We start from the raw sequence: 27,490 nt of genomic DNA, 5'->3' as shown, positions 1-27,490 counted from the left end.
AGCTGGACAATGATGGCTGAGGGACATGGCACCGGACAATGATGGCTGAGGGACAAGGAGCTGGACAATGATGGCTGAGGGACATGGCACCGGACAATGATGGCTGAGGGACGTGGCACCAGGCAATGATGGCTGAGGGACAAGGAGCTGGACAATGATGGCTGAGGGACACGGCACCGGACAATGATGGCTGAGGGACGTGGCACCAGGCAATGATGGCTGAGGGACAAGGAGCTGGACAATGATGGCTGAGGGACACGGCACCGGACAATGATGGCTGAGGGACATGGCACCGGACAGCGCTGCTGAAGCAAGCGATGCCGGGGCCGCTTGGGCAGCGCGGGAAGGTGACGTCACGCCGCAGCCCCAAACCATAGCGCCGCCACGCACCGGCAGACTAGGACAGTCCGGCGAGCGCGCGCCCGCGCTCACGTAACAGCCTTCCCCCCCCCATCATGCGCCCGCTTGAAGGACGCGGGCTGCAGGAACCGCCGTGCGCGCATGCGCAGCCCGCTACCGCTGTCGTACCATAGAGATTGAGCACGCGTCCGCTAGACCGTCACCCCGGAGCCCCGGAAGTGGCGCCCCGCTGGAGAGCGGAGCGAGGTTTAAGCCGGCGGCTGACAACAAGATGGCGGAGTGAGTGCTGTGGCGGGAGGGGGGATCGGCATGCTGCCCTGAGCGCTTCTGCTCCGGGGCAGGGCTTTTTCCCTCAGCAGGGGCTTGCGGCGGGGGCAGTGTCCCAGCCCCTCGGTGCCCGGGGCTGCGGGCGGTCAGACGTGCATCGGGGCAGCCCGGCAGCCCCTGGGCTGTGGGGTGCAGCGCGGGCCCCGGCAGGGCGTCCAGGAGCATCCTGCTGCGGGAAGGGAGGCCGGCTCTGAAGCGGCTCTGTAGGACCTGGCAGGCGCAGTCCCGCTACCCCTGCGGCTGCCCTTAGCCTGACACGGCGGGTTTGTCACGCTCGGCAGGCGAAGTGGGCCAGTTCATTCTCTGTGCCAGGCTCTGCCTGCATCCCAAGCTGCAGTGCAGAGTGTTTGCTGTCTGCAGTGCATGAAGGACCTGTCAGCTCCATGAATATGAGCTTCCAATATTTGTCTGTGATCAGATACCACTTTAAAAAGCTTTAATGTGTTGGTCACTAATACAAATTCAGAATGATTTGATGATTGTTCCATGTGTACATGTCTTTAGGAGACTGTTTCTTCGTGCTGCTGCCGTGCAGTATAATCACATACTATATTATCCTGACAGATCCGCAAATGCCACCCAGGAAGTCATCAATGTCACCCTTCACACCACGCTGGCTGCTACTACCAAATTGGTGGTACCTACACCTGCCAAGCCTATCCTTCCAGTTCAGACTGGAGTCCAAGCACAGCAAGAGGAGCAATCTAGTGGCATGACGATTTTTTTTAGTCTTCTTGTTTTAGGTGAATGATGAACTGAAAATCTTTTAATCTCTGTTAATTGTATGCAGTATCTAAGGACATAGGTCAGCTTTCAGAATCATAGCATTTTATTTCTGCTCTGGGTTTTCTCTCTATGAAGTGGAATGTTGTACAGGCACAGGGATTTAGAAAGTTGGGTATGTAACTGCCTGAACCAAACCTGTAGAAAGCTGAGGTTCCTCCAAAGCAAGCTACACTGAGAGACTTCTCTGTGACAGACAGGTCACTTAGTCTTCTAAGTGGTCATTCTTTCCAGTAGCAAATGGAGAAAATAATAGGTATGGGGTTGACAGCAATTCAGAAACTTCTGCAAATCATTTGGGTTAAAAAAACAATTGTCTCCTAACAATAACTATTATTAAGTGGAGCAACAAGTAGAAGGCATCTGATTATTTCTGATGTATCTGTTTTTATTCAAAGAGGGTTAATATTTTCTCAGAGATCAATGGCATATTGGAATTTGGACAGAAACGGAATACCAAAACGAAATGCAGCAGATCAGAAGAGTTCTGAGATTAAAATAAGATTTCTGAATATGTGTGTGCTGTGGATTTTGAAAAGGCCATTCATGAGAAAATTGTAGTCCTAGGACTTAAGAACAGAGCTGTGATTTTTTTGGCTCTGTTCCAGCCTACTTCTGCCAGTCTCATAATTTAATGGATCTTAAAAGCATCACCCCCAGGACAGGGGAGTTCCTTGAACAAAATATAAGAGCTTATTGTTCATTGTTATTCCCATTCACAATCTCTGAATTAAGAGTGTAGGAAGGATGAAAATAAATGTGCGTACCATATTCTCAAGCCTGGATGTCATGAGCTGTACAATGGCCTTTAAAATGTTCTATACTGGAATAGACCCAGGAGCAGATCCGTTCTGAAGCTGAGTTGCGTCAGAGCCAAGACCCAGATATAAAGTGCCTGAAGTAACGAGTTATTCTCTGACCCCAGATTTCTATGGCTGGTTTATCTGTTCTAACAGCACTTGCCTTTCAAAGCCATACCTCTATTCCTCTATGTTCACGTGATCCATGAATTCCCTTCTGTTCTGTGACATGCTTTTACTATGCTTTTTCTTAAGGGGACTCTCAGATGTTCTTTTAAGCCTTTCCACTGCTTTTCCTAGCCTCTGGCCTGATTTTTATACTCCTGATACATGTGAGTGCTGCGAACAGATGATATGCTGCCAGATACAAACTGAGCAGTCTTACACAGGAAATCGGTGATCAACAGCTAAAGAATATATCAGGCTGCCATAATATTTATGGTGGTGGGAGTTACTTCTTAGGCTTTTTGTTTTATTGCCAAAGCAAAGTAGTTAAAAGCTGGTATAAAGGAGCTGGGGATTAGATCTGCTGAATATGGATCTATCCCAAAGATAGGGGAATAGAACACAGGAATACTAGATGTCTTTACTAGATGTGTATTTTTTATATTCAATGGGCAGGAAATTGGTACAAAGTCAATAATACTGATTGACAGGTGACTAAAAACTTTGCTTGGGATACATGATGAAGGTATTGCGATTGGCAGCCAAATGTCTGAGTTGCTTCTTAGTCTGAACTGCTGTAGTTTCTAGTTCAGCACTTTAAAGTAGACACCAGTCTGAGTCTGCATTTTTGTACTGTAAATTCTGGTGTTTTGAGAACTGATTGATCAATATCATAAAGATTGGTGGGGTGGAAGTAGGGTAAATATGCAGGGAAAGGAGTCCTGACAGGTTTTATGAATGAAGCCATCCCTTCTTGACACTCTGAACCCAAAGGTTTGGCCCTGAACAAATTACATGCCAGTAATTGAGCAAATATTACTGTTTTTCATAGTCCTTGCTCAGTTTGTAAGCCAGTCCATCTATTCATGTGCTCTTCAATTATATGCTCACTATGTTTTGTATGAACTTGGAGTACAAGATAACAAGTGGGAGAATGCAGGCATCAGTGCAATACACATTCCCTAGCAGTGTATTGGAGAGTAGGACAACTAAAAGCAATACTTGTATTTAGGAGGCTTGTACTTGTTTGTGACACTGTACATTTTCTAAACCATTTGCAAGTGGCTGTTTGGTTTTGGTTAACTAGAAGGAGCTGTTAAACTAAATCACTAAGAGAAGCTCCAGTAAGCTGAAGTCAGCCCTGCTTTAGGAGGAAGTTGGGCTAGATGACCTTGAGAGATCTCTTCCAATGTGATTTTTCTGATTCTGTGATTATCCATTTGGGTAAAGGCCATCTGCTCAGAGGGACTCTGATGTGAAAGTGTATAGCTTTGAAATTCTGATTGAGGCCATATGTACGTATGTGTTTTATTTACAAAATATGAACTGTTTACAAAACCCCTATTAAAACAGTGGTTTTCTTGTCGGCTGAGTTGTGCTCTAAATGTAGTAATACTGGTAATTCTAGAAGGTAATTTTAAGTCCTAAAATTTGCCTTATTTATTCTGTCATTTGTAGATCCATTTACGTCCTTCAGTGAGAGCTAGGCTTGAACTAAAATTTGTTTACTTGCATTAGTGGGTTTCTACTAAATCATGAGAAGTTTTGCTGCATGTATTTTAGAAATACTACTTAAAAGTATATTTTATTCTCTTCTAACACTTCTAAATTTACAATTTATTTTTTCCCTCACAGCTATCTGCATCATATTGGTGCATTTACTGATAAAATACCGACTTCATTTTTTGCCAGAGAGTGTGGCTGTTGTCTCTTTAGGTGAGTAACCATGACATTTTTCTATTGTATTTGTATTAGTTCAGGGATTCTCAGTAATCTCTACATGAAGTAATGCTTTGTTATGTGCTAACCATCACTAGAAAGATGCAGCAAACAGGATGCAGTGAAGAAAACAACCGATTCACAGAATTAAATTCATGGAAGAAACCAAGTGCAGACTGGCTCGGTAAAATGACACATAGGGATGTCACTACCTAACTACTTTGGCAGCTTCCTCTATTGTTGGCTATCCACTGTAGGATAAGATACTTCAGCATTCCCTGGCAGCAAGAGTCTGGCCTTCTCTTTGAAATAGAACGTGTTTGTATTAGTTGCAGTAGCAGTACGTCTGATTATGTTATTTTAATCTGACTGGGGACTGTAATTGTATCCTGAAAACTCACCTCGACTGCCAGATACTTAACTGTCCCTGTAGTACTGTGACAAGAGCTCTTCGTATGCCTTTAGCTACAAGAATGCCACCCTTAATGAAGATCAAGTGCTTACTTAATTTGAATTAAATTTGGAGTATTCCTGAGCCTGTAGTTTTATATTAGGGTAATTTCATTTGTTTGTATGTTGTTGCTCCTGATTTATAAATGTGTAAATGAGGAGGAAATCAGGCCAAATGCATTTATAATTTTCTCAGCATACTGTCTAACATAATGTTTTAAGAACTTGGTCTAACAAATCCCAACAGCAATTTTTCAGCTGTTTCTAACTTGTTTGCAAGAATCTGTGATATTTTTGCTTCTATTACTAGAGGCACTTCCACTGACAGCCGCTCTAAAAATACAACAAAAAGAGAAAGATGCTTAGCTTTAATCCTAATGTAATGTGAAGCAGCGTAATACTTGTTGAGCAGGTAGATTTCTCTACTTTCTCCTGGGCTTTGCTGGTACCTTCTCTCACATTTCTTTACTGTATTTTCACACAAATTGAGAAAATCTTAGACCTGTTACTTAGCAGAAAGAAAACCATATTTTCCTGCAAGCTGAACTCTCTGAATTTTCAGATAAATGTGACACAGACCATACCACATTACTAGAATGTATTGAAGCTTAAAGAGACATTAACTTGCAAGGCCATATCGAAGTTCTGATATTTCTCTACAGCTAAAAAACTAATAGGCTTGTAAGAAATCTGTAGTGCTGATACGGATTTCCTGGGCATTGCACTCACACGTTACCTCTATAGGAGCAGCATCCACCAAGCTTCTGTGCATTTATGCTTCTGTGTACCACAGTATGACATAGAAAGATTAGAGCTGCTGCAGATCATCCTGACTTCAGAGACTGTGTGGTGTTTGATTCACTAATTGACACACTTCTCTCTCCTTCCATTCTTACATTATTGCTGCAGACAGGTGAGATGTCTTGTACAGTACATCTTCCAGTGTCTTGAAGGGTTCCAAAAGGGCATTACCCTCCCTTCAGTATCCTTCCTCTTTGTACACAAAAATCCAGGTAAAGGGTGTTAACAGGTTTGGTTTTCAGTGTGTAGCACAGCATAGCTGTAGTCTATCTCCTAAATCAGATGAGATGATACCAGCAAATGCAATTCCGCTAAGTGAAGAGAGTGTTATACCCAGTAGCAGCCCAACTAACAGATGTCCTATGTCAGTTAAGCTTTATTTATTTAGTTTATTGACTCAGTCATATTTAAACTACCGTCAGCTCTGTTGACAAGACTTGGTATCCCTATAATCATTGGAATTGCCAGCTAATTGCTGGTCAGTGAGCCTGTTACTGGTAATGATCTACACAGCTGCAAGAGCACTGCTTGAGTTTCAAGTATCCAGTTTTGTTAGCAGTGCCAGAAGTGAAGTGTGTCCTATTTTGACTAATAGATTAAGCAAATGTTCTCAGGCAGTTGTTGAAGGCTAATAAATATGGCAGCAGAGAAGTTAAGTATGATTTTCACAGCTGTGTTTCCTCCCATTGTCTAAGCTGCTCAGAAGCTTTAGGTTTAGGGTTTCTAGGGCATGTTACTCCCCTGGTGGACAGGGAGAGAGTCTATTCTTTTACGCTGGATTTTGATCTTTGTCCTTAAAAGTTACTGGAATTTTATTGGTAAAAATAGTTGCCAGAACAGTTTTTCGCTTTGATTTGTTACTGAGTTTTAGCATGTTCTCAGGGAAAATAAAGGTTGGTTGTAATAAGAGAATTCCTGTAACATTTTCCAAAGAATGAGGCTTAGATTAACTCTTACAGACTTAGCTTTACGATTAGGCCGTTGGCAGAACTGATCTACCGGATTTAATAGATGGAGCCAGCTGAACAGAAACTGTACTCAGTAATAAGAATAGTAATTCTAGTAATAAAAGAAGAGCAGTTTGTAACAATGTGTGGGACAGGTTTCTGCTGCTGTTAAACCCTCTTGGTGAGGCATTGTTTTGTGCAGCTCTGTCATGACTTTGCTTAGCATAATCGGTTTAGTAGTACTGTTGTGTTATATGCAGGTAGAAATAACTTGTGCTATGTAAAGGTGTAAGTTTGTATGACTCAGGCTCATCCTTTTCCCTTAACCTCTGGTGTTGCCTTACTTTTTATATTCATTTAACTTTTGATATAATGAAGGGACCTCATCTGCCTGTTACGCTGTTGTTAGGTTCAGCTTGTGATTAACTCTTACTCCAAATAAGAGATTGATAGCAGCCCTTTGGTTAAGCCTCTCGAGCTCACAGGATAGGAATGCCCAGCTTGTAGCCCACAGGCCACAGCTGGCCTACTCACAGGGGTCCAATTCCACAAAGTCACATTGGAGCCCTTCCATGTCAGCAGAAGTGAGCTGAGGGATTCTCCTTTCTTTTAAATCCTCTCTAAACATAGTTTCATGTGAGGGCTTTTGGTACTAATTCATAAAATACCAAAAGTTTCTTCAGGAAATACACTTCCTTAAGTCTCTGCTTTCAGATGTAGGCTCTGGTTGTTGTGGTTTGTTTTCTCCCCACATAAACTTCCTGTTAAGTGATAAAAGTAGTTGCTGCTCTGCAAAAACTAGTAATGTTCTAGTCCTTGGCTTCTAACACAGCTTCCATCCCAGAATGGAAAGCCTGACTGTTCGTACTGAGACCTGTGTTTATATGGTGTGTGAGTGGCTGTATCTGCATTCTGTCCTCCTTTAAAGAACAGCAGATCTTTGATGTTCCTACATTTTTGTTTTGCTCTTCCTTTCCATGTAAATGATTTCATGGAACAACTATTTCTATCCTCTGGGACCAATGCTTTCACATATTTTTGTATGAAAGAAGGCTTAAGCCTCATGGCTTTGTGTGTATGACACATGCATCAGGAGTAATCCACGTGATGCTATTTGTAAGACTCTTGTGATAGCTACAGCATGAGAGGATAAAAACATGAGTTTCAGAAAAGCGTACTTTAAACTTCTCAGTCACTTTTTGCCTTTCATTCATTGTATTCATTTCTACATCCAAGTGTTTGACTATGAAGTCTCCGTAAATAAAAAACACAGATCTGGAATCTGACTAAAGAGAAATTACTCATAACTCCTTGAAAGCAATTAATGACAGTTCATGAATTCTCTTTGTGACTTCCAGAAGAAATCTTGTTATTTTGGCATTTTTGACGTACCTGAAGATGTATAGGAGGAAAGAGCAAGATAATGTTTAATCATTGAGTTTGTAGCACCCTTGATAAAATTCTTTTATACTCAAATGATTATTTCTACATGACTTAAAAGATGTGTGATTCATTTGGGAAACAGTTCTTGACAGTGTCTCCACCTCAAACAGAATTTGCTGCCTACTTCATTGCCAGTAAGTGCTATGACTTCATTGAGACAAAATTCACATCTGTGGAGAAGACTGATTTCACTTAAACTGTGTTAGTGCTGCACATAGCATTGAAGTGACAATGAAGGGTTTGTGCTGTCACACAGATATCTAACTCATAACTTCCTGATTCTTTAAGAAAGGTGGAATTTGATTTGAATGCAGCTCAGTTGAGTAGCATTTTTTTTGACTAGTTAAACCTGTTACCTTTATAAACCAATGAACCCAGCACTCTCAATACACATGTTCAGTATTTGGATATCCCAAGTGACAGTCTTTTGTGCAGGAAAGCTATGGGATTACGTAACATATTGGAAACTGTCGTATATCAGACCCAAAACAACTTTGTCTTTCTGTGATTTAGGAATGAAAAGCTTGTCGCTTTATGTTTTGTCTTGTTTTCAGTTTTAAGGCATTGTTGATGAAGAGTCAATGAACAGTGTTGTGTTTTGTGAATGTTTCAGCATGTTATCTCATTCTCTCCTAGGTATCCTTATGGGAGCTTTCATAAAAATCATAGAGGCTCAAAAGCTGGCCAACTGGAAGGTACATTTGAAGCGATTAATTTTTAATTAAACTAGAACAGTCCTTGACTGTAATATTAGTTTCTTTAGATGCAATTTCCGTAAACTTAAGTACATGATACTTGATACCACGGCTTGGGCTTTTTTTAACTAATAAACACAGCCAATTTGAGGTCCTGATGCTGCTGAACATTTTCTACACAATATTTTTTTCCCTGAGTAACACTTTTTAAGGTACCAAATCTGTTCCTATTCAGACACATGATAGAAGAAGGCAATGGGCATTTTTGGGATCAGTTACAGTAAAAAATATAGTAATTCAGTTATTTGTCTTGTGTACTTTTTGACTGTATTTAATGCTCTTCCTCCTTTTGGAGTTAATTTTCATAGGAAAACACCACCACATCACCAAAGCAATGAACTCTTCACTATTCCTGCTTTAATTTAAAATCTTGCAGTATTTAAATTGTGATTTTGTTTCACAGGATCAAACAGTTTATTAGGATTAGATCAGTGAACTGATTGAAATCACAGGGATTTGAATTACCAGTTTTAAACAGGATTTATATTAGCAAGCTGAGAATCTTGGGCTGAGTAGTGAATTTTAATCCTAGCTTGCAGCTCAGCATTTCTTGGCAGTTATTTCCCTAGAGGAAGATCTTTTTTTCCTTTCCTTAGTTGAAATACATTAAAATGAATAGATTTTCAATGAGGTGTAGCTTTTAAATTACATATTATACTTTTTTTTTGTCAAATAACTACACTAATTCTGTGTTCATTCGTTTAAGTGATTACATAGTTCAAGAGTTATGTAGTGATATTGCATTTTTACATGTTTACTTATTAGAAACAGTGGGTGGTGCACTAGTTAGTGTGTTTTTCATTCCTGATTTGTGTTAACTGGATGTCGTGGTTTAAGCCAGTCGGCAAGTCAGCCACGCGGTTTCTACTCCCCCCCACCCCCTCCCAGAGGGATGGGGAGGAGAATCAAAAGAATGTAACTCCCATGGGTTGAGATAAAAACAGTCCAGTAACTAAGGTATTACACAAATCACTACTGCTACCACCAATAATAATAATGATAAGGGAAATAACAAGGGAAGAGAATACGATACCACCCACCGAAAAATGAGCCCGACTGACCATAGAGTGCCCTTCCAGGTACCTCCCAGTTACATCCCCGGGCATGATGTGCTGTGGTATGGAATACCTCTTTGGCTAGTTTGGGTCAGGTGTCCTGTCCCTGCTTCCTCCCAGCTTCCCCTCCTCCCTGGCAGAGCATGAGACTCACAAAGTCCTTGGTCAGGGTAAACATTCTGACCAGCAACTGAAAAGATCGGCTTTATCAGTACTGTCCCCAGGCCAAAAGTCAAAACCACAGCGCTGCACCAGCTACTAAGAAGGAGAAAATGTGACTGCTACTGCTGAACCCAGGACACTGGATTGGACTTAAAACTGAAAGTTGGTTAGGCAGCCACAAAATCAGCATTTTACAATAGCTTGGTATTGGTTAAATAAAACAGTCTGAAAATAATCATATATGCAGGGAAAACCAAAAAGCTTAAAGTTTCTCTGTTTTGAGCACTGATTCTATAAACACAGGAAATATTGATCATAGCTAGTGAAGTATGTAGTTTATTTCTGGTAAGCATTGGTCAAATCTTGGGAGGCACTTGGGGATGCTGTGACTGGTTGCTCATGTTATCAGCTAAGGTAAAGGGTCACAATTACCACATTATTATTTGCTTAGTTACTTTCACTGTACTAAAGGTTAGGTTTTAACATAGGCTATCAATTTCAGATGTGAAATCTTCTAGTCAATAATTATTATGCACTTTATAAAATGGTTTTAAATGCTTAAATATACTAGATAATTTTTATGTATCTGATACGGGAAAAGAAAAATAGAATATTTAACTGCAGCCTATATCCGTGTACAAAGCAAATCTTGAAACATATCCCTGCCCTAAGACATTTGTAATGTTATTTCTAGCAGTCATGCCTTCCTAAGTCTTCAGCAGACCTTGTACTTGCTGATGATTCTTGCTATCATGGCAGATAATTCAGTCCTTGTGGTTTACTTTCCTGGTCTCTGCTTCAGTGCAGCACAAATAAAGTCCTTCCTTTTCATCATTTCTCACCTCCTTGTCCAAATTTGCTTTCAGGAGCTTTTAAACAGTGTAATTAATGATGTGGAATTTTTGTTCTAGCACAGTTACTGTATGGATGGAATTGAGGTGGTGTTAGCCAGTGATACATGGAATTGTGCATACAGAATATCAGGCTAGAGCATTTCTATATAAAGGATGAGTTTTATTTTCTAAGTCCCCCAAATCCTTTAAGATGATTATCACTGGTACACACAGGAATGAGGCTTTAAAGAGATGAGTACTTCTTTTTTAAAAGCTGGTATTTTAACAGAACAATCAGCTGTTTAACCTGGCTTTAAACAAAGTAATCCTTGCCTACAAAGGTGACAAGTTCTGCTGTATTCAGAACTGAGGGGACTGGGAGGGAACCTAGTGGGTAAAGAGAGAGGCTGTGATTAATCTACTTTCTGTGCTTAGTCTGCCAGTAGAAAAAGCCCAAGGTGCCACTGGGGGGGGTACAGCTCCATAAAGCAGTGTTAGCCAATTGATGAGAGGCAACAAAGAGTAAGGTCACGAACATATAACGTCTTACTTCACAGTAGGTTTCATTTATATCACTCTGATGGTAAAAAGGAACCATCAGAATAGCACCATTAATTTACAGGTATGAAGCACATTTCCCAAGAAGAACCAAGCCTCAGACTCTTAACAGTATTACGTATCTTGAGCCTGTTCGCCTGCAAGTGTACTAAGATGGTGATCTGATTTCTTCTTGTCAGGTGATGAGTTTTCCAGTGAACTGTGCTTGGTCACAGTTAACTAGATTATGTTCGAGCCTGTGGCCAAGAGGTCACTGTTCCTTGACAATCCTCACGGATTTTGGGACTGAGATAAAATGGTAATACTCTACGTAGAAACAGCAAGGCTTTTCCTTAGTCATAAATAACCTATTTACTATGCAGTTTATTTGGAGACAGTAATTTAGAATAAGTAATGCCTAGATTTCTATCACCGGATTAAAAAAGCCCAACAGAAGTAGTAGCCCTGGAGTATTTTACTATTCTTCAATCTTTTATATTGTGATAAGAAAGGAGAAAGATTAATGCCATTTTCATTTTCCAACATTTTTGTTCTTTTTTGGGTTTGTTTTCCTTAAACAATATCCTTTTTGGAAGATTTGATGTTATTTCCATAATTATTATATCATTGAAATTATACTTCATTTTTGTTTTGCAGGAAGAAGAAATGTTTCGTCCAAATATGTTTTTTCTGCTTTTGCTTCCACCTATTATATTTGAATCTGGATATTCATTGCACAAGGTCAGCCCTCTCCAGACACTCAAATGTTGAGGTTTTGTTTGGAACGCATTCTCCTATTAGTTATCTTTGTAACATTTAGAATAATTGCATTAAATTCCATTATATTAGTCATTAGGGAATTGTGAATGCAAAATTTAAGCCTCTTCAACCTAGAATGCAGGGAATGTAGCTTGTTAACTGAATATTGGCAGGGTATTAGGTACTGCACAGAGGTTGTTTTCCTTGGTTGGAGAGGTTTCTTACCTCATCAGAATTGTACAAGAGCTGATGTGAAGGAGGCAAAATGGCAAGGAGTAGGATGAGAAGTGGGAAAGGTGGAGTCACTCCATAGCTAGAGAAGGGGAAAATGTTTACAAGGCTTTCAGCCTTTGCGTGGGAGCCTGTGTTTCTGTGGACATTTCTCACAGCACTAGCCCTGCCTGAAGTGGTTCTGGCCCTCCCTGTGTGCTTCTGCTGGAGCTGTGCTGCAGGAGAGGGAGTGAGCAGTGGGCAGAATGCCAAGAATGGGTACCAACACCAAAGATTTTTACATACAAAAATCACAACCTAAGAAATGGACTAGCAGCTGGGAAGTTTGCAAGCTGTTTTCACATGCTGGTCTACAATAGATGGATTAATTTACAGTTCTGTCAGGTGGGGAAGGTGTCAAAGTGCTGGTAAATATCCAGCTGTTCCTCTGAGAAGGGTTTGTTGTTAAGGTACCAGACTGACATCCTGTCCTGGGTATCAGAGAGATTTCTGTTCTCCTCAAAAGAGCAGGCTCTTTAGGCAGAGGGTGTGGATGGATGTCCTGGGGTACTTGGAGCTTTATTGTCAGTTCTGAATCAGAATCTAGTTTAGATGCAAACTCAAACATGATTTTTCTCTCGGATTATTTTCACTAGTTTACTTGCTTTTATTATTGTATTGCAGGGTAATTTTTTTCAGAACATCGGTTCCATCACTCTCTTTTCTGTATTTGGCACTGCAATATCAGCTTTCATTGTAGGTGGAGGAATTTATTTCCTGGGCCAGGTAAGATTTATTGCTTTGAAGCACTTAAGTTTATCTGGTTTGCTCTTTGAAAGTCCATTGTTCAAGAGCAGACAAACATAGTGAAAGTGAATTCCTAGGATACAAAGTCCAGTTCTCTGCGATCATAGATGCAATATTATATACCCACTTCCATAGGTATAGTATGATCCATGTTGAAAGCAGTTATGACATGCCTTGTGTTTTATTTACTTAGTCTTCGTCTTGGAAAGTGGTTCCAAAACCTGTATTCGCTACAGCCAGCCTCTGATTTCCAGTATTAAACTTATTCGTTCTTCTGTCAGTAATTTTTGGTTTGCTTCTCTGCCTTGGTGTTTCCCCATTGATTAGGTATAGATAATTATATTTTCTCTCAGGCTTCATTCTGGTAGGCCAAAAAATTAATACTTTCCTCTTTGCCTCTCAGATTTCCATTCCTTTGATTGCCTTAGTTACTCTGCTCATCTCTTTCTGTTCCAGTTCCAACTGGTCTTCCCTGATTTTGGTGACCAAAATAGTAGTAGATCACTGTTAGACTGGGTAATGTCACTAGTGTGATCTTTTTTCATTGTAACAAACTTAGGATTTGATGAATAGTTTCATTTTTAAAAGCAGCAGAAAACCACAGTTGATTGTGATTTTTCTTTTTCTTTTATGTTTTGCCTATTCTTTCAGGCTGATGTAATTTATAAACTCAACATGACAGACAGGTAAGCTCTTGCAGAATGGTGTAGTGTGTGAAATGAAGCACTCTTTAAGATAACTGTATGTAGCAAATGCACTGTAGTTGGCCAGCTGTTCTGGTTAATGCTTAGATTCAACATGTATGAAACTTATAAAGAGATTGTACCCTTCTAAACCCTATTTATTTATTATTTAATAAATTTACTTAAATTATAATAGTATAAATATATATAAAATAAAGATTATAAGTATAAACGTATATAATTTAAAATAAATATTTAATAAACCCTAATATATTTATTATTACCTATTTATTACACCCTTATTTCCAAATAGTATTCTGTGCTCAGTGATCTTTTTACGCAGGTTTTTTAAACAACCTTTAAAGTTTAAACATATAACTTTGGTTAGTTGCTATTATTAATATATATGATAAGGGCTTAACTTCCTTGTCCAAATCCTCTCTTAAAAGGTAGAATTTTTCATTTTCAATAAGGTAGATTTTTCAAGAACTTGACAAAAGTTCTAAACAGTTTCCTAGGAGTACATGACTCTACCTAGGAATAAAATTTGTTCCTAGCTTTTTGGGATCTGTGTTTGTTTGTTGTATAGCCAATACAGGTGTTTTCTGTTAAAATCTATAAATAGATTGAGTGGAAAGCAAGAAACATAACAAGTAATACATGCACAAACAGCAAAAGTCTTCCTGACTTGGTTCCAAGTGTTTGACTTCACACAGCTGAGCAGGCCCATTGACTCTGTATTGTCTATCTTTGGATTCCAAAATAATGAAGTTTTAGCAGTTCCCTTTAAATATTCCTTTCTAATGCTCCTGAACACATAACGCTATGCATGTGTGATACATGGTTTGGGCTGTGTCTGTAAAGTTGTTTGGTTTCCCATTCCTCTACTCTTTTCTTAGTTAGTTGGAGTAAGATACTGACACTGTTGTTGAGAGCTGGGAGACAGGTATTTCTCCAGCATCTCTTCCAGCTGACAACAGCTTTTCTCTTTGGTTTATCAGTAAATGAAAACCAAAACCGTCCCTTTTGTCCCTTCAAATTCTTACGAATAGGAAGACAGCATAATTTTTCACTGCATAGAAACTATGACACATAATGCCTTTGTTATTAGTTGCTCATAAAAGTTTACTAGGTACACACTTCTCTTTCATCTAGTTTTCTTTTTTGTTTTGTGTTCCAGTTTTGCCTTCGGCTCTTTAATATCTGCAGTTGACCCTGTGGCTACGATTGCCATTTTCAATGCCCTCAATGTGGATCCTGTACTCAACATGTTGGTTTTTGGAGAAAGCATTCTCAATGATGCAGTCTCTATTGTCTTGACCAAGTAAGTGCATTTGAATTACACGTGTTTATGGGAACAATGACTGCATTATTTTCTGTTAATTAGTTATTCAGATGTAAAGTAATTCTTCCATCTCTGTTTGGGACAGATCGTGTATTTCTGGTGTAAAGCTGAATTTTGTATGATCCTTCTTTGTTAAAATAAATCTGTAACATCAACTGCATAAGCAGAAGGAATGTCTTACTACCACTACCTCAAGCACCTCATTGACCCCAGATAATTGATTGATTTCTAAGTCCATATGTTCACCAGCTCTGTTTCCATCTGGGGGTCCTGACAACAGAAGACAAACGTGTCCTTTCAGGCTTGCACAAAAATATTTACCTTGCCAAATACTCAGCTGTGTCTCCTATATTACTGGCTTATATCCAGAGTCACACATAAGGTGGGAGGGATACATCAACATCCATGCAATAGTTTCATATTTATGTTGGGGATATCACAGGGAAGAACAGTATCCCATATCCATCTCCTTTGCCCATGATAATTATTTTGGGCTGAGTTAAATAGGTTTTATCTTCACGTTATTGCTAAAGTCAATGAATGTGGCTATGAATGTACAGAAGGAGTAGCTAGACTAAGGAAGTTAGTATAATTTTTCAGTTAACTAATTGCTTTTAATACAATCATGGTTCTTTTATGGAAGACCATGAAGGCTAACAGCAATCAAAAGGAACACTAGTTAGAATCCATGTTGTCTTTGCATGGAATTTTTATTAAATACATGGCTGAAATTCAAAGAGATCTCTTCCCTTTCCTCCTCTGAGCTTCTTTGTTTTTCTTCAGTGACCGTCTTGTCTCTCATCCACGCCTAAATATTTGATGAGAAGTCTTCCTGTTCATTTGTTCTTCTCTTAGAATCACATGATGGGTCTTTTCTTTTTCATGCCCTGAGTTTTTACCATGCAAAGCGTGTTTTCCTTTTCAAAGTCTGAAAACTGTTTTGTAATACTGGCCATTATCATAGCCTATTTATGCCATTCTGGGGATTCTTCAGAAGAGCAATGCTGGGTTTCCAGATTTTTAGCAGAATTAGGTTTCCCTTCGGGGATTACACTGAGATTTGATTTAACATCTTTTGACATTCCTCTCGTTATATATATCACAGTAAAAGCCTTTTAAGAGTGGTAGCAGCAAAGAAATGGAAGCCTTTGTTGTTGCTCTCAAAGGATGTTTGGTATTTTTGGATCTAGGCTTAGAACTTATAACTGTTTCTTTTTATTTATTTATTTTTTAATTATCTCTAGCACAGCAGAAGGTTTGACAAGAGAAAATATGTCAGATGTAAGTGGATGGCAAACCTTTCTACAGGCACTGGGGTACTTTCTTAAGATGTTCTTTGGCTCTGCAGCGCTTGGTACACTTACTGGTCTTATTTCCGCATTAATATCCTTTTTTAAGTATTGGTGATACGCATGTATTGGTGAGCTTCAGCATTCTAATAGTGTTTTTTCTTTCCCATCTTCTCCAGCGTTTTTTAGTGGATATTTCCTATTCGACATTATTTTGTTGGCCAAGGGTTTTCTCGTGTTTATTTTGGTTTTGTGTTTGTGTGCAAGGGTGTGTATTAAGAGTTGCGTTAAGTTTTCATGAACATAATTAACGTCTGAAATGCTGTATAGTCGCCTATATCATATGCACTGGAGTGTTATAAAATATGGTAATTGGTTTGTAAATTCAAAATACATTAATTCCATTTCAGTTCTGATCCCTTTTTACAAACATATGGCTCCTTTTTTACATACATAAACCAGTTCATTAAAAAGGAAAAAAAAGCTGCTTTTCCCGAGGGCTTTTGAGTCAGACCAGCTCATTTGTCCCTGTGTATCATATTCAGCATCTGAATACAGATCCTGTTCTATCTGGATTTACACTGAGTTATATTTTGCCTCTTCTACTTCCATGAAGTGGTTGCTAAACAACCCAGAAGCTTCTCTCCCGAGATAAGGAAGGATGTTTCTTTGTAAGTCGGACACCTTTGTCACTTTTCAGAGCTTGTTTAATGTTAACACTGACTTCACTGCAGGTAATCTTTTGTGTCAGGCTTGTGCAACAATTATTCATGTCATATTTTTAAGCACTTTATTTGTAAATAACAATAATAGAGCATTTGATTAACTGCAAACGTATTTCCTGTCTTGGTTCATTAGCCTGATTCCATGAACTTTTAAATCATTCTATACATCACAACAAAAGAGGGAAACAGATGTTCAACACTTCTTTTACTGATATCTAAATGAGAGACAAATGGAAAAGCAGCTTATTTGCCCTATTACAGTTACTTGTGCCTCAAAGTATTGGATTTACCCTGAGCGTGCAAAATTTCAGTGCAGCAAAGGGCATCTCCTATTAGTTGCCAGCAGATAAATATAGTTGAAGGTTGCTGCTGGTTCATGGCCCAAGGGAATGTGGACTTCCGTGTGACAGGCATCTAAGCCTCTGAATTTTAACAAAGACTGTAGGTGGGTTATTTTAAAGTGTTAAGGCAAGGGTGCGGTTGAAGGAATATTCCTCTGTTAATATTATTGCAGACCTGGCATATCCATTTGAAAGTACCTGGAAGTCTAGTGACTGACCAGAAGAGATTGCTTGCTTTCCTAATGTGGCAAATAATGATGTCTGAGGCAAAATCTACTTGTACTTGGCAGCTGTGCTGCAGGACTGTGCATGAGATGCAAAGCAGCTCTTGCAGCCCTTGACAAACATCCACGTTTATGACTACAAATGTAAAGTAAGTTTTAAATGTCCTGAGTGTCAAAAGGACATTATTTTTGTTAAAACATAAATGAGAGCTATTTTACATTTAATTTGCTGTTTCATAGCTATCCTCTATTTTTAGAAAAGTCCTTACTATTTAATAATTCTTTATGGATTTTTCTGCAGTAGTTTTGGAGCAGACTTCAAGGACTGAACATGTGAGAAAAGGGCTCTTTTAGATCCATACAATTGGCATCTTGTTATCAGTATTGTAGAGATACATCAGTAGCAGATATTTTCTGTCTGTAGTCTGGCCATTCTGATAGACTTCTGCCAGCAGTAGCTTCTATAAGAAACACTCCTCATAATTTAGTAACCTTTCCATTAATAAAGAATTATTAATCTTTCCATACTTGAGGCAAAGGCCAGTGTGTACACTTTATTAGCTATTCAGTACATTCCATATAATCATTGTTTTGTCATGGAATGACACAGATTTCAATTTTTCTTTGAGTTTTTCCTATTTACATTTTCCATAACGTTTACATGTATACGTGCTAAAGCACATTGATTTAAGGAAGACACCCTCCCTAGAGTTTGGGATGATGATTATCTTTGCTTACCTTCCTTATGGACTTGCAGAAGGTATCTCACTCTCAGGTGAGTGGCAAAATGAGTATGTGCAAGTTTGTTGGATGAATTCAGGGAGTAGGTATTACTTGTGTCAAAGAGGGCATTAAAAGATATATTTGCTCTACAACTTGGACTATATAAGAATGTTACAAGTTTGTGAGGAGTAGTAGCAGGACTAGATTTCTTGTAAATGAGCTGCAGGTATGAAATCAGGCTTTCTGAAAATTTACATGTGAACTAATGTATTTTAGAATGGATCTGTAACAGTGTGTATCAGCATACCCTCACTGATGTCAATGGAGTTTGGGGTTCTTATACATATGAAAATGTGGCTTATAAATCATGGTAGTTACACAATCAAGATGTATAATCTTGATGCAAGCATTCCATTCTGCCCACTATATGCTCTGAGTGTGTATATAGGCCAACACATATGTAAGGGAATGAAATTATAGGAAACCTAAACAAGTAGTTTGATATGTTGAAATACAAGCTTTGCCTTGTGAGAAAGGGTCTCAGCACGTTGCCTTTTCCATTTCTGTTTCATATTGCCTATTAATATAAAATTATGATAAATATTACAGAATTGCAGGGCCTTTGCATTACATAACCAACACAGCTGCATGTTGGTATACAGTGAAAAAGAATTTACAGTAAGATTCCTAGGTAGCTACTGTAAGGATGACAAAGATTCTGTGTCATTTTATTTATAAAGACAACCAACCTCCCTCATTTCTCAAGTGCCTTCAAGAATGACTTCTCATGAAATCTAAACTTTTAATGACCTTAGGCAGATCACCTCTGGGTTTCAGACAAAGGATTCTTTTGTCTGTACCTCAGCTATTCTAATCCTTCCAGTTGTGTCTATTTGTGCCACTCCTGGGCACACAGCTCCAGCCAAACACTCCTAGTCTATTAAACTTCCCTTGTTTCGGGCAAAGCAGGCATCTCACATGTCCTCCCGAGAGCTGCATTGCAGTTGATTTCTTCTGGGTTATATTGTCAATTTTGGTTTGTTATTTCTTCACAAGGAATACTGTAGTTGTTCTGCAAGTGGGCTGCTACATCCTAACCTTTGCAGGTTCTATGCAGCAAGCATGGAAATGTTTAAAACTTCCTTCTAAGATACCCAGCTCCCTATGAACAGTGAATAACTGACAGTGTCTGTGATACGTCTCGAGCAGTTAGCAAAATAGGTTGATACTCACATTTTCCTATAAATAACCAAGAGCAGGGAAGCAAGGGAGATGATAAAAATCCCTAATGTAAATCAAAGTTTGTCAAATACAGTAAAATCCGAGGTAGCTGTTCTGGCCTGTGATACCAGTTACTGTACCTCTGCCCAAGCTGTGCATGCCATTAGGGCAACTGAACTCTAGAGTGGAAAATTTGGTGGCTTTCCCCATTGTTGATAGCTGAGACTAATCTCTGTCGTAACATAAGCAGATGGTTTGGTGACCCTTTCTGCTGAAGGCAAAGGGCATTCTATAGCAGGTAGCATTCCTTGCAGGCCCTACATAACACACTCTACCTTCCTTATGGTTGGACTTGGTGATCTTAAAGGTCTTTTCCAAAGTCAATGATTCTTTGATTCCTGCAGAGGTAATTTTTGCCCTGAATTTTGCCCTGAAGTCTCAATAGCTTTCACAGTTCTCAGACTGGTAGAAAATCAGGGGTACACTTGTGTGCGTTATTTGTTCCTAATTTTTATGGTATCAGATGTGGTGCACCATACTGGAGTGTATTCACACCGTCTCATTCTGCTTCTGGTGGAGTGATTGGGGCTGGCTGATGAGCAGGTAGGAAAGAGGGACACTTCCTGGGAGAACTGACTCATGCAGTTCTCTAGCCCCTCTATTCTTAAGTTGTTTTTATTCTTCTTTTGATGTCACTCTGCCTGTCAGGAGAGTGACAAACACTCAAGAGTTGGCTTTTTAGTTCCTCAATTTTATGGGAAAATGTGACATAATGGGGATTTATTCTAGCTTGCAGGTGACCTATATTTGACCTCCTAGTATTTAATATAATCAGTGGAATGAGACCAGTAATGAATAACAACAGTAACAGAAACCCCACTTATTGCTTCATGAGCTTTTGTGTTAGTAAGAACTAAAACCACAAATATTTGCAGAGTACAAGCTATTCTTCTGTTAACTGCCACATTTTTACCTGCAGGTATCATGGCAATCCTCTTCTCTGGCATCGTGATGTCTCACTATACACACCATAACTTGTCCCCGGTTACACAGATTTTAATGCAGCAGACACTGAGAACTGTTGCTTTCATGTGTGGTAAGTGCTACCTGCTATTAATACCGAATATTAATAGTATAAAAATATATTTGCCTGAAATGGTGGTCCTGATGGGAGCAGCAGAGGTGTGAATTTTCTTTTAGTCATTTGTGTGTCAGTGATACGTGTCTTTAAGAGAAGAATTCCTAGTGGGGACTGGAAGGCAGTCAGAAGTCACCTTTCCTGCCATACTGGATAAAACATACAGTAAATCTCTCTCTCCCAGCCTGCAGCCTCCTGCTAAGATTTACCACAAGATTGACAACCAGATAGAGATCTCTGACTCTTATAGTCCTTTGGTCTATTTTTAGCTTTAGAAAATGGATTTTTAGCAGTATTTTTTAACATTATTTTAATAGTAGCTTCAAACTGAGAAGTTTTTGTAAGTAGAGATACAAGCAGCTCAAAAGTCCAGAGCCTTTCCATTTCCTTTGCAAACCAAAGTTTCAAAGAAATGACATGCTTATTACAAATATATCTTGTTTCTTTAGGGGATTTCGTCAATGTGTTCCATATCGTTCGTAGGAAAATGCATTTGGAACATAGGGAGTGACCTTGATGCAAACTGAACTTAACCATTTGTTACCTGAGCACAGTAGCTCACCAGGGTTTGATCTTACTTGATTACAAATGCTAAAAAGCACATATTAAGTCAAGTCACTATAAAGGAGTTATTTAAGATACCGTTTTGAACATGCAGGCCTAAGTAGCCAGTACCCAGTGTCTCACCAAACAGTGTCTTACGCTGCTATGGTCTGTCCAAAACCATCTTGTTTTTAACTGCCATCGTGATAAGGAGCCTACCTTCCTGGGGCTGCAGTGAACTGATGAAACATCTTGACTCTATGATTCTCTGATGGTAATGGGTTGATGCTGTGGAAATAAAATATTTGGATTACTGTAGTCATTGTGCAGTGGTGGTGCTATTTCAGATCTGCAATATCACTTCTAGAGGTTATTAGAATATATGAGGGTTGTTAGATCAGTGCAGTATTTTATTGCAAAGAAAGTCATGAACTGCTGCCACTTAAAAGAATTTAATGAATTGAATATTTTATCAACATGTTCAACTTGCAGGATATGAGATTGTGCCTGACATTTCAGTTTTATATAGAATCCAACTCAAAGCTACAGAAGTCCATAATAGTCCCTCATGTAACTTGTGTTCTGCAGCTTGTCCTATATTCCTCAAGTTAAAAATTCTCCAGTCTTTAGAAAGAGGTTTTGTAACCTTTGTTCATACTTACTACTAATTTACAGTAAGTAAATTAAAAGCCTACGCAGACACTAAAGTGCTGTCCGCTGACAGCAAGTGGAAGAATCAGGCCTTTTGCATAATGCCATTTGTGCCCACTTTGTGCATTCAGAAGTCAGGAAATACTATTTTATGTACTGCATGCAATAACTGATAATAGGAGTAGGAAAGGTTTTATGTAATAGTTTATTTAAGATGTGATTTCTCTTTTTCAGAAACATGTGTTTTTGCATTTCTTGGCCTGTCAATTTTTAGTTTTCCTCACAAGTTTGAGATGTCCTTTGTCATCTGGTGCATAGTAGGTATTTACTTTCATCCATCTTTTTTCAGATGCATTTTTGGTATTGGGGTGGGGGGAAACAACTTACAGTTAATATGGTTTAGAATAGTTATGTTTTATAGGGGCTAATGAAAATACTTTTATGTTTTTGTGTATTGCACAACGTTAACTCTCACCAATAGCATTAAATGATTATTCTTCACTCTGAGTTCACCTTCTTCAGAGGAAGTCCTTTAACTCAAACCTTCTCTAATGTGTAGTCATTCTTTGACTCCATTCTTAATTCATTTTGCTTCATTCTGTATTTCAGTGTAGCTTTATGTGCTGGCACTTTGAATTATGTTTCACATGAGGATTACCTACGTCTATTGCTTTGTAATTGTGTAATATAGACATGAAAAGTACGTTCTCTTTTGCACAGTCAAAAGAGGGGAACGTGAATCCACTTCCAGTCACATAGAACAATTTAGTGCATTTTAGTCTATGGTTTATGGCAAGAATTGCTACCTACAATTCACAGGTGGTCATATCAGCATGGGGAACTGCTCTCACTGCATTGCACCCAACTTCTTTATCTAATATATATCTAAGGTGTGACACTTCCTTCTATGTAGCATTGCCCTCATAGGCATAATGTAAATTGTGTGATTTTGGGGTGATTCATAAAGGAAAACAGCACAGCCCTTCAAGGATCCTGCTGACTAATGCTAGGATATTTACCTTATCAAAGCCTGTTTGTGGTGGAGCTTAAAAGCTTGTTTGTGAAAACCTTTGCTTTTCTGAGTTAAAGTTTTCACTGTATTTGTTAATTGTCTGCCATTAAATCAATAGATATACATCTATACAAAGTACATCTTTTCCCCTCTCAAAACATCATTTCAGTGTGTGGTATATTTTGTAACCATACCCAGGGCAGCATTGAGGAACTCGATTACATGCTATTTGTTTGCCTTCTGGCCTTTTCCTCTGAGGAACTGGTCCATGGGGAGACAATAGAAATATCTTATTGCCTCTTAGTTTTGCGCCAAGGGAATGATTAAAGGAGCTGAACTGAAGAGGACTTTTACCCAAAGTAATTCTTGGTTTCCCTGGAACGCCTCTTGGGTTTCATTTATTTATTATAAGTAAAGTAGTGTCTGCTCTCTGTCAGTGACAAGTCTGGTTTAGTTTCTGTTAAGCAGATAAAATGTTTAAAAACTTAAATTCCACATTGACCTATGCTGAGGGATTTATTCACGTTAGCGTAGCAGCACTTCTACTTGCAAGACTTCTAAGTGAAAAGAGCACATGCATCTAGGTTGCACAGGGTAAGGTGAAACTGGGACCTGCATGAATGTAACACATCAAATGGTCTTTTGCTTTTATTTCTGTTTTTCAGGTACTTGTTCTGTTTGGTAGAGCTGTGAACATTTTCCCACTTTCCTACCTACTCAACTTTTTCCGTGATCACAAGATCACCCCCAAAATGATGTTTATCATGTGGTTTAGCGGTAAGTTAGAGCTCAAATTATGGAGAACTGGAAAAAATGTGTCTTTTTCATTGCATGGGCAACTCGGGGAGGAACCAGTTTACTGTCTGTGGAGCACAAGTCAGCTGAACATTTGCACTGTTCTCAAACCCAAGTGCAATAGATAAGTTCTTTTCCCCCTTTGTGATAGAGGGCTATGGGTGATGCCCACTAAAGCTTTCCTGTAAACAGTCTACTATTCTTTCTAGGTCTATCAACGTCACAGTTTAAACGGCAGTATTTGAAGAGCTTAGACTCATTTTAGGGTGGTAACCAAATGGTAGATGAATGGGCATAGTAGGACTGTAAAAGTCTTTTAAAGATAGAGAATTCCTGTTGGCCTATCATGGTGCTGAGGACCATTGTACCTGTTGATTCATGCTGCATTGATTTGCTGTTCTCTGATAAGGTTTACGTGGAGCAATTCCCTACGCCCTCAGCCTCCATTTGGGCTTGGAACCAATAGAGAAGCGGCAGCTCATTGGGACAACAACAATCATCATAGTATTGTTCACCATTCTGCTGCTGGGAGGAGGGACCATGCCCCTCATCAGACTGATTGACATTGAGGACTCCAAAGCACGCAAGAGGAACAAGAAGGACATCAATCTTAGCAAGACTGAGAAGATGGTTGGTTTGGGTTTTTTATTCAGAGGATCACTGATTTTATTTTACTAAAAAGTAAAATGAAAGCAGTGGAAAAAGCCAGGGTGGTAGGACAAAGGCAAGCAATGTAATTCTGACATATCCCAAAGACAAGAGCTTGGGTACTGTTTACACAAAATAACTGTTTGGACAAAGGGAAGGGAGAGTGTCTCAACTCAGTCTAATTATAACTCTATCCACACAAATTGAAGTAACCCCTGCAAAAGTGTAAAGCAGATGATAGAGGGTTGAGTCATATACAGAGGGAAAGTAGCTAGTACAGCATGAGTCATGAATTAATCATAAAAGGCAGATGGAAATTGGAAGAAGCCAAAGCAAAGGCCATGAGAAGGTAGTATCAACAGCACCCCTCTGACTGCCTTTTATGCTAAAGCAATTTCCGGCTAAGCAAGAGGACTGAAGGAAACTTAACAGCCAGTGTGAAACCTCATGTGCAAAAGACTGCAATACACAAAGTATCCCAGAGCATTTTCCTGGTTTTCCCCAAACCATCTAACTACACACAGGGGGATTGTTCTGTAGGATCTGAAAAACAGCTCCTCCTGGCATGAGGTTTCAAAAAGCTTGCAGTCTTCAGAACTGTCTTACTTTGCCCATGCAGGGAGGTATGTATAGGAGGAGCACAGGGATAGGGATAGGGTGTGTTCTGACACAGGGCTTGTTTTCAGTAAAACAATGACATTAGTGTGGCTTGCTGGATAAAATCATTGTTCAGCTCACAAGAGAAAACCTGCACACTAGAAATCTGTTCTCAGCAGTAGCAGGAATACAGAACGTGGAACATTTGAGGCCTTTTACCTTTCAGCATGAAAAGAGAAGCTAAGTGGCTCTGGGAATCAGCAGCTGGACAGATTTGTATAGCTATAAGCCCTGGTAGGCTGGGGTGATAATTTCCATGTTGTTCCAGCATGGGAAACAGTTGTGAGAAGGGAGAGCACAGAGCAGAGGGCTGAGCAAGCCAAAGGGATGACTGCAGCATTTCTCATGTTACTCCAATATTTGTGATCTTTCCAGGGAAACACCATAGAATCCGAACATTTATCAGAGCTCACGGAGGAGGAGTATGAAGCCCAGTACATAAAACGCCAGGACCTCAAAGGGTTTATGTGGCTTGATGCCAAGTATTTGAACCCTTTCTTTACCAGAAGACTCACACAAGAGGTAAGTTTTTCCTGTTTTCTAGGAGAAAAGAACCTGTGGTAGTGTGGTTGTCATTTCACTCTGTACCATTCAAAGCTCATAGTGTAGCTGTGCAACTTGTACATTAGGTGGGAAGAGGAAGCCACCTAATATATTACTTGTGTATATATAGAGCAGCTGTAATGAAAAGCTGCACTGCAAAATTGCAGGTTGGATTAAATGAGCATCTCTCAGGGCTACCACAGTTGAACTTTAAAACGTGTATGGATTTATTGCCTTTAATCTTGCAGAGTGCCATGAACAGTATCAGGAGTTACTAGTTATTACTGCTTGCTAGAAAAGCTGCTGCCACTCACACATTGCTTTTCAAGTGCTGTCATGCAAAGTTGCTGCCTTTTACTGTACATGGTCCTGTGCATTCTGGAGCTGGGATTTGTCTGCAGAGTGCAGGTTATATCTAGGAAATACACAACAGCATTGCAGCCTTCACCTTTAAGAAGACTTCTTCACTGGGAGACTGAGACTTTGAAGCTGCAAATGCAAAATGACACCAGACTCAACATGTAACTTAACACTAGAGTGGCTCTGAGAGGTGTAAATACTCTGCCATTTTCACTCTCATGCCTCAGAAACCTGAGGCTCCTTAGCCACACTGGTTTGGGGGTTTTTTTCCCACTGTTTTTCCAGTTTGCCATAGAATTAAGCATTTTTGCTGTGGAGTTGATAAATTTGTGTGAAGTGTGCACATTCCATCATCCTAGACTTCCCAAACATGCTATTTTTCCTCTTGTTTTGTACCTTTCTTTTCAAAAGAACATTTTCAGCACTTTCCCACAAAAGCTAAAGGCATTTTTTGCAAAACCAAAAGGGAATCATGAAACCAGAGTAAGCATCTGATTCGTAGTTGGTAGCCAGAAGCATAGGCTGCCATCCAGATTGCAACCAAAGGCTAGAAACGTAAGTACATGAATCACCAGAGCAGGCCGCAAGCATCCCACTGGCCCTGGGAACATGCAGAAAGGAGTGAGATTCGGAGCCAGGCTGTGTAGGCAGCATCAGGGTTGTTGAAACCCACAGAGCAGGACTGTGTAGAAAACACAGGTATAAAAATATCTGTCACCAAAAATAGCATCTGTGGCGATAATTACTGACTGAACACTTGATGAGTATTTTCAAGTCTGAAACAGAATTGCTTTGCATGCTTAGAGACCAGGAGTGGATTAATTCCTAAGGAATATGCTAGACTAGTCTTTCTCTTTCGCTCTAAAGCAGTAGTATTGTAGCTAAGTAACAAACTGTTCTGGTTTGCTTTTGCCTCAGGACTTGCATCATGGGCGCATACAGATGAAAACCCTCACAAACAAGTGGTATGAAGAGGTACGACAAGGACCCTCAGGATCTGAAGATGATGAGCAAGAGCTGCTATAGAACACCAGGCAGGAGTGCAATGAGTTTAGATCATTAGAAAGAGGGTTTAAGGATCAAGAGTCTGGCTGCACAAAAGCTGAGAATGAACCTTCTGATTTCAGACGTCTTGTGCTACAGGTTTAGGTATAAAACCACAGATCTACTGTGCTTGATATTACTTGTCAGTGATGGAAACCATAAGTGTGAGACACTGGAGTGAATGAAGAACCTTTCATTCAAGTTTTACAGCATAGCAAGTTTAATGCAGCCTATTGAAAAGCAAGAACATCTGCCATGAAAAGATCACATTGTTTAATGGGGGGATTGTCTTCCTATTACGAAATCTGTTGTAAACATATGCTGAAGCACAGAGCCACATATGACTCTGCAAAACAGAATGAATTGCACTTTACTTTTTATATATATATATATATTCATTCACAGCATGGAGAATCTTGACAGTTTATACTGTGAATGTTTCAGCACTACTAAGGGAATCTGACTGGAATAAATCTATAATGTATGGGATTTGCACATTATGGATCTGAAGAACGTGTGTACCTTGACAAAAAGCATATGTTGCACATACAAGAAAGCACCTCTGGGAACTGGTGGTTTTGTCCTTTAAGATCTTGATTTCTATTTTATGGGATTTCTTTCTTTTTTTATACTGA

General features: G+C 39.4%; 1 protein-coding gene across 1 annotated transcript; it reads left to right on the top strand.

Annotated features, from left to right (window-relative positions):
* Nucleotides 1-286: 286 nt before the first annotated feature.
* Nucleotides 287-26,898, top strand: SLC9A8 (solute carrier family 9 member A8; the record flags this gene model as incomplete). Its single annotated transcript, XM_080628123.1, has 18 exons — nucleotides 287-432; nucleotides 472-639; nucleotides 702-890; nucleotides 1,252-1,430; nucleotides 4,071-4,151; nucleotides 8,432-8,490; nucleotides 11,795-11,878; nucleotides 12,791-12,892; nucleotides 13,565-13,599; nucleotides 14,777-14,920; nucleotides 16,186-16,324; nucleotides 18,190-18,295; nucleotides 20,444-20,560; nucleotides 22,031-22,113; nucleotides 23,474-23,585; nucleotides 24,013-24,233; nucleotides 25,284-25,430; nucleotides 26,730-26,898. The coding sequence occupies 18 exons, from the start codon at nucleotides 287-289 to the stop codon at nucleotides 26,835-26,837; spliced, it is 2,220 nt and encodes a 739-aa protein (XP_080484249.1). The 3' UTR covers nucleotides 26,838-26,898.
* Between the last annotated feature and the right edge of the window lie 592 nt (nucleotides 26,899-27,490).

This window comes from Psittacula echo, assembly GCF_963264785.1.
Source record: "Psittacula echo genome assembly, chromosome: 12".
In the NCBI taxonomy this organism is placed as follows: domain Eukaryota; kingdom Metazoa; phylum Chordata; class Aves; order Psittaciformes; family Psittacidae; genus Psittacula; species Psittacula echo.
This window is presented reverse-complemented; position numbering and strand designations above follow the sequence as displayed.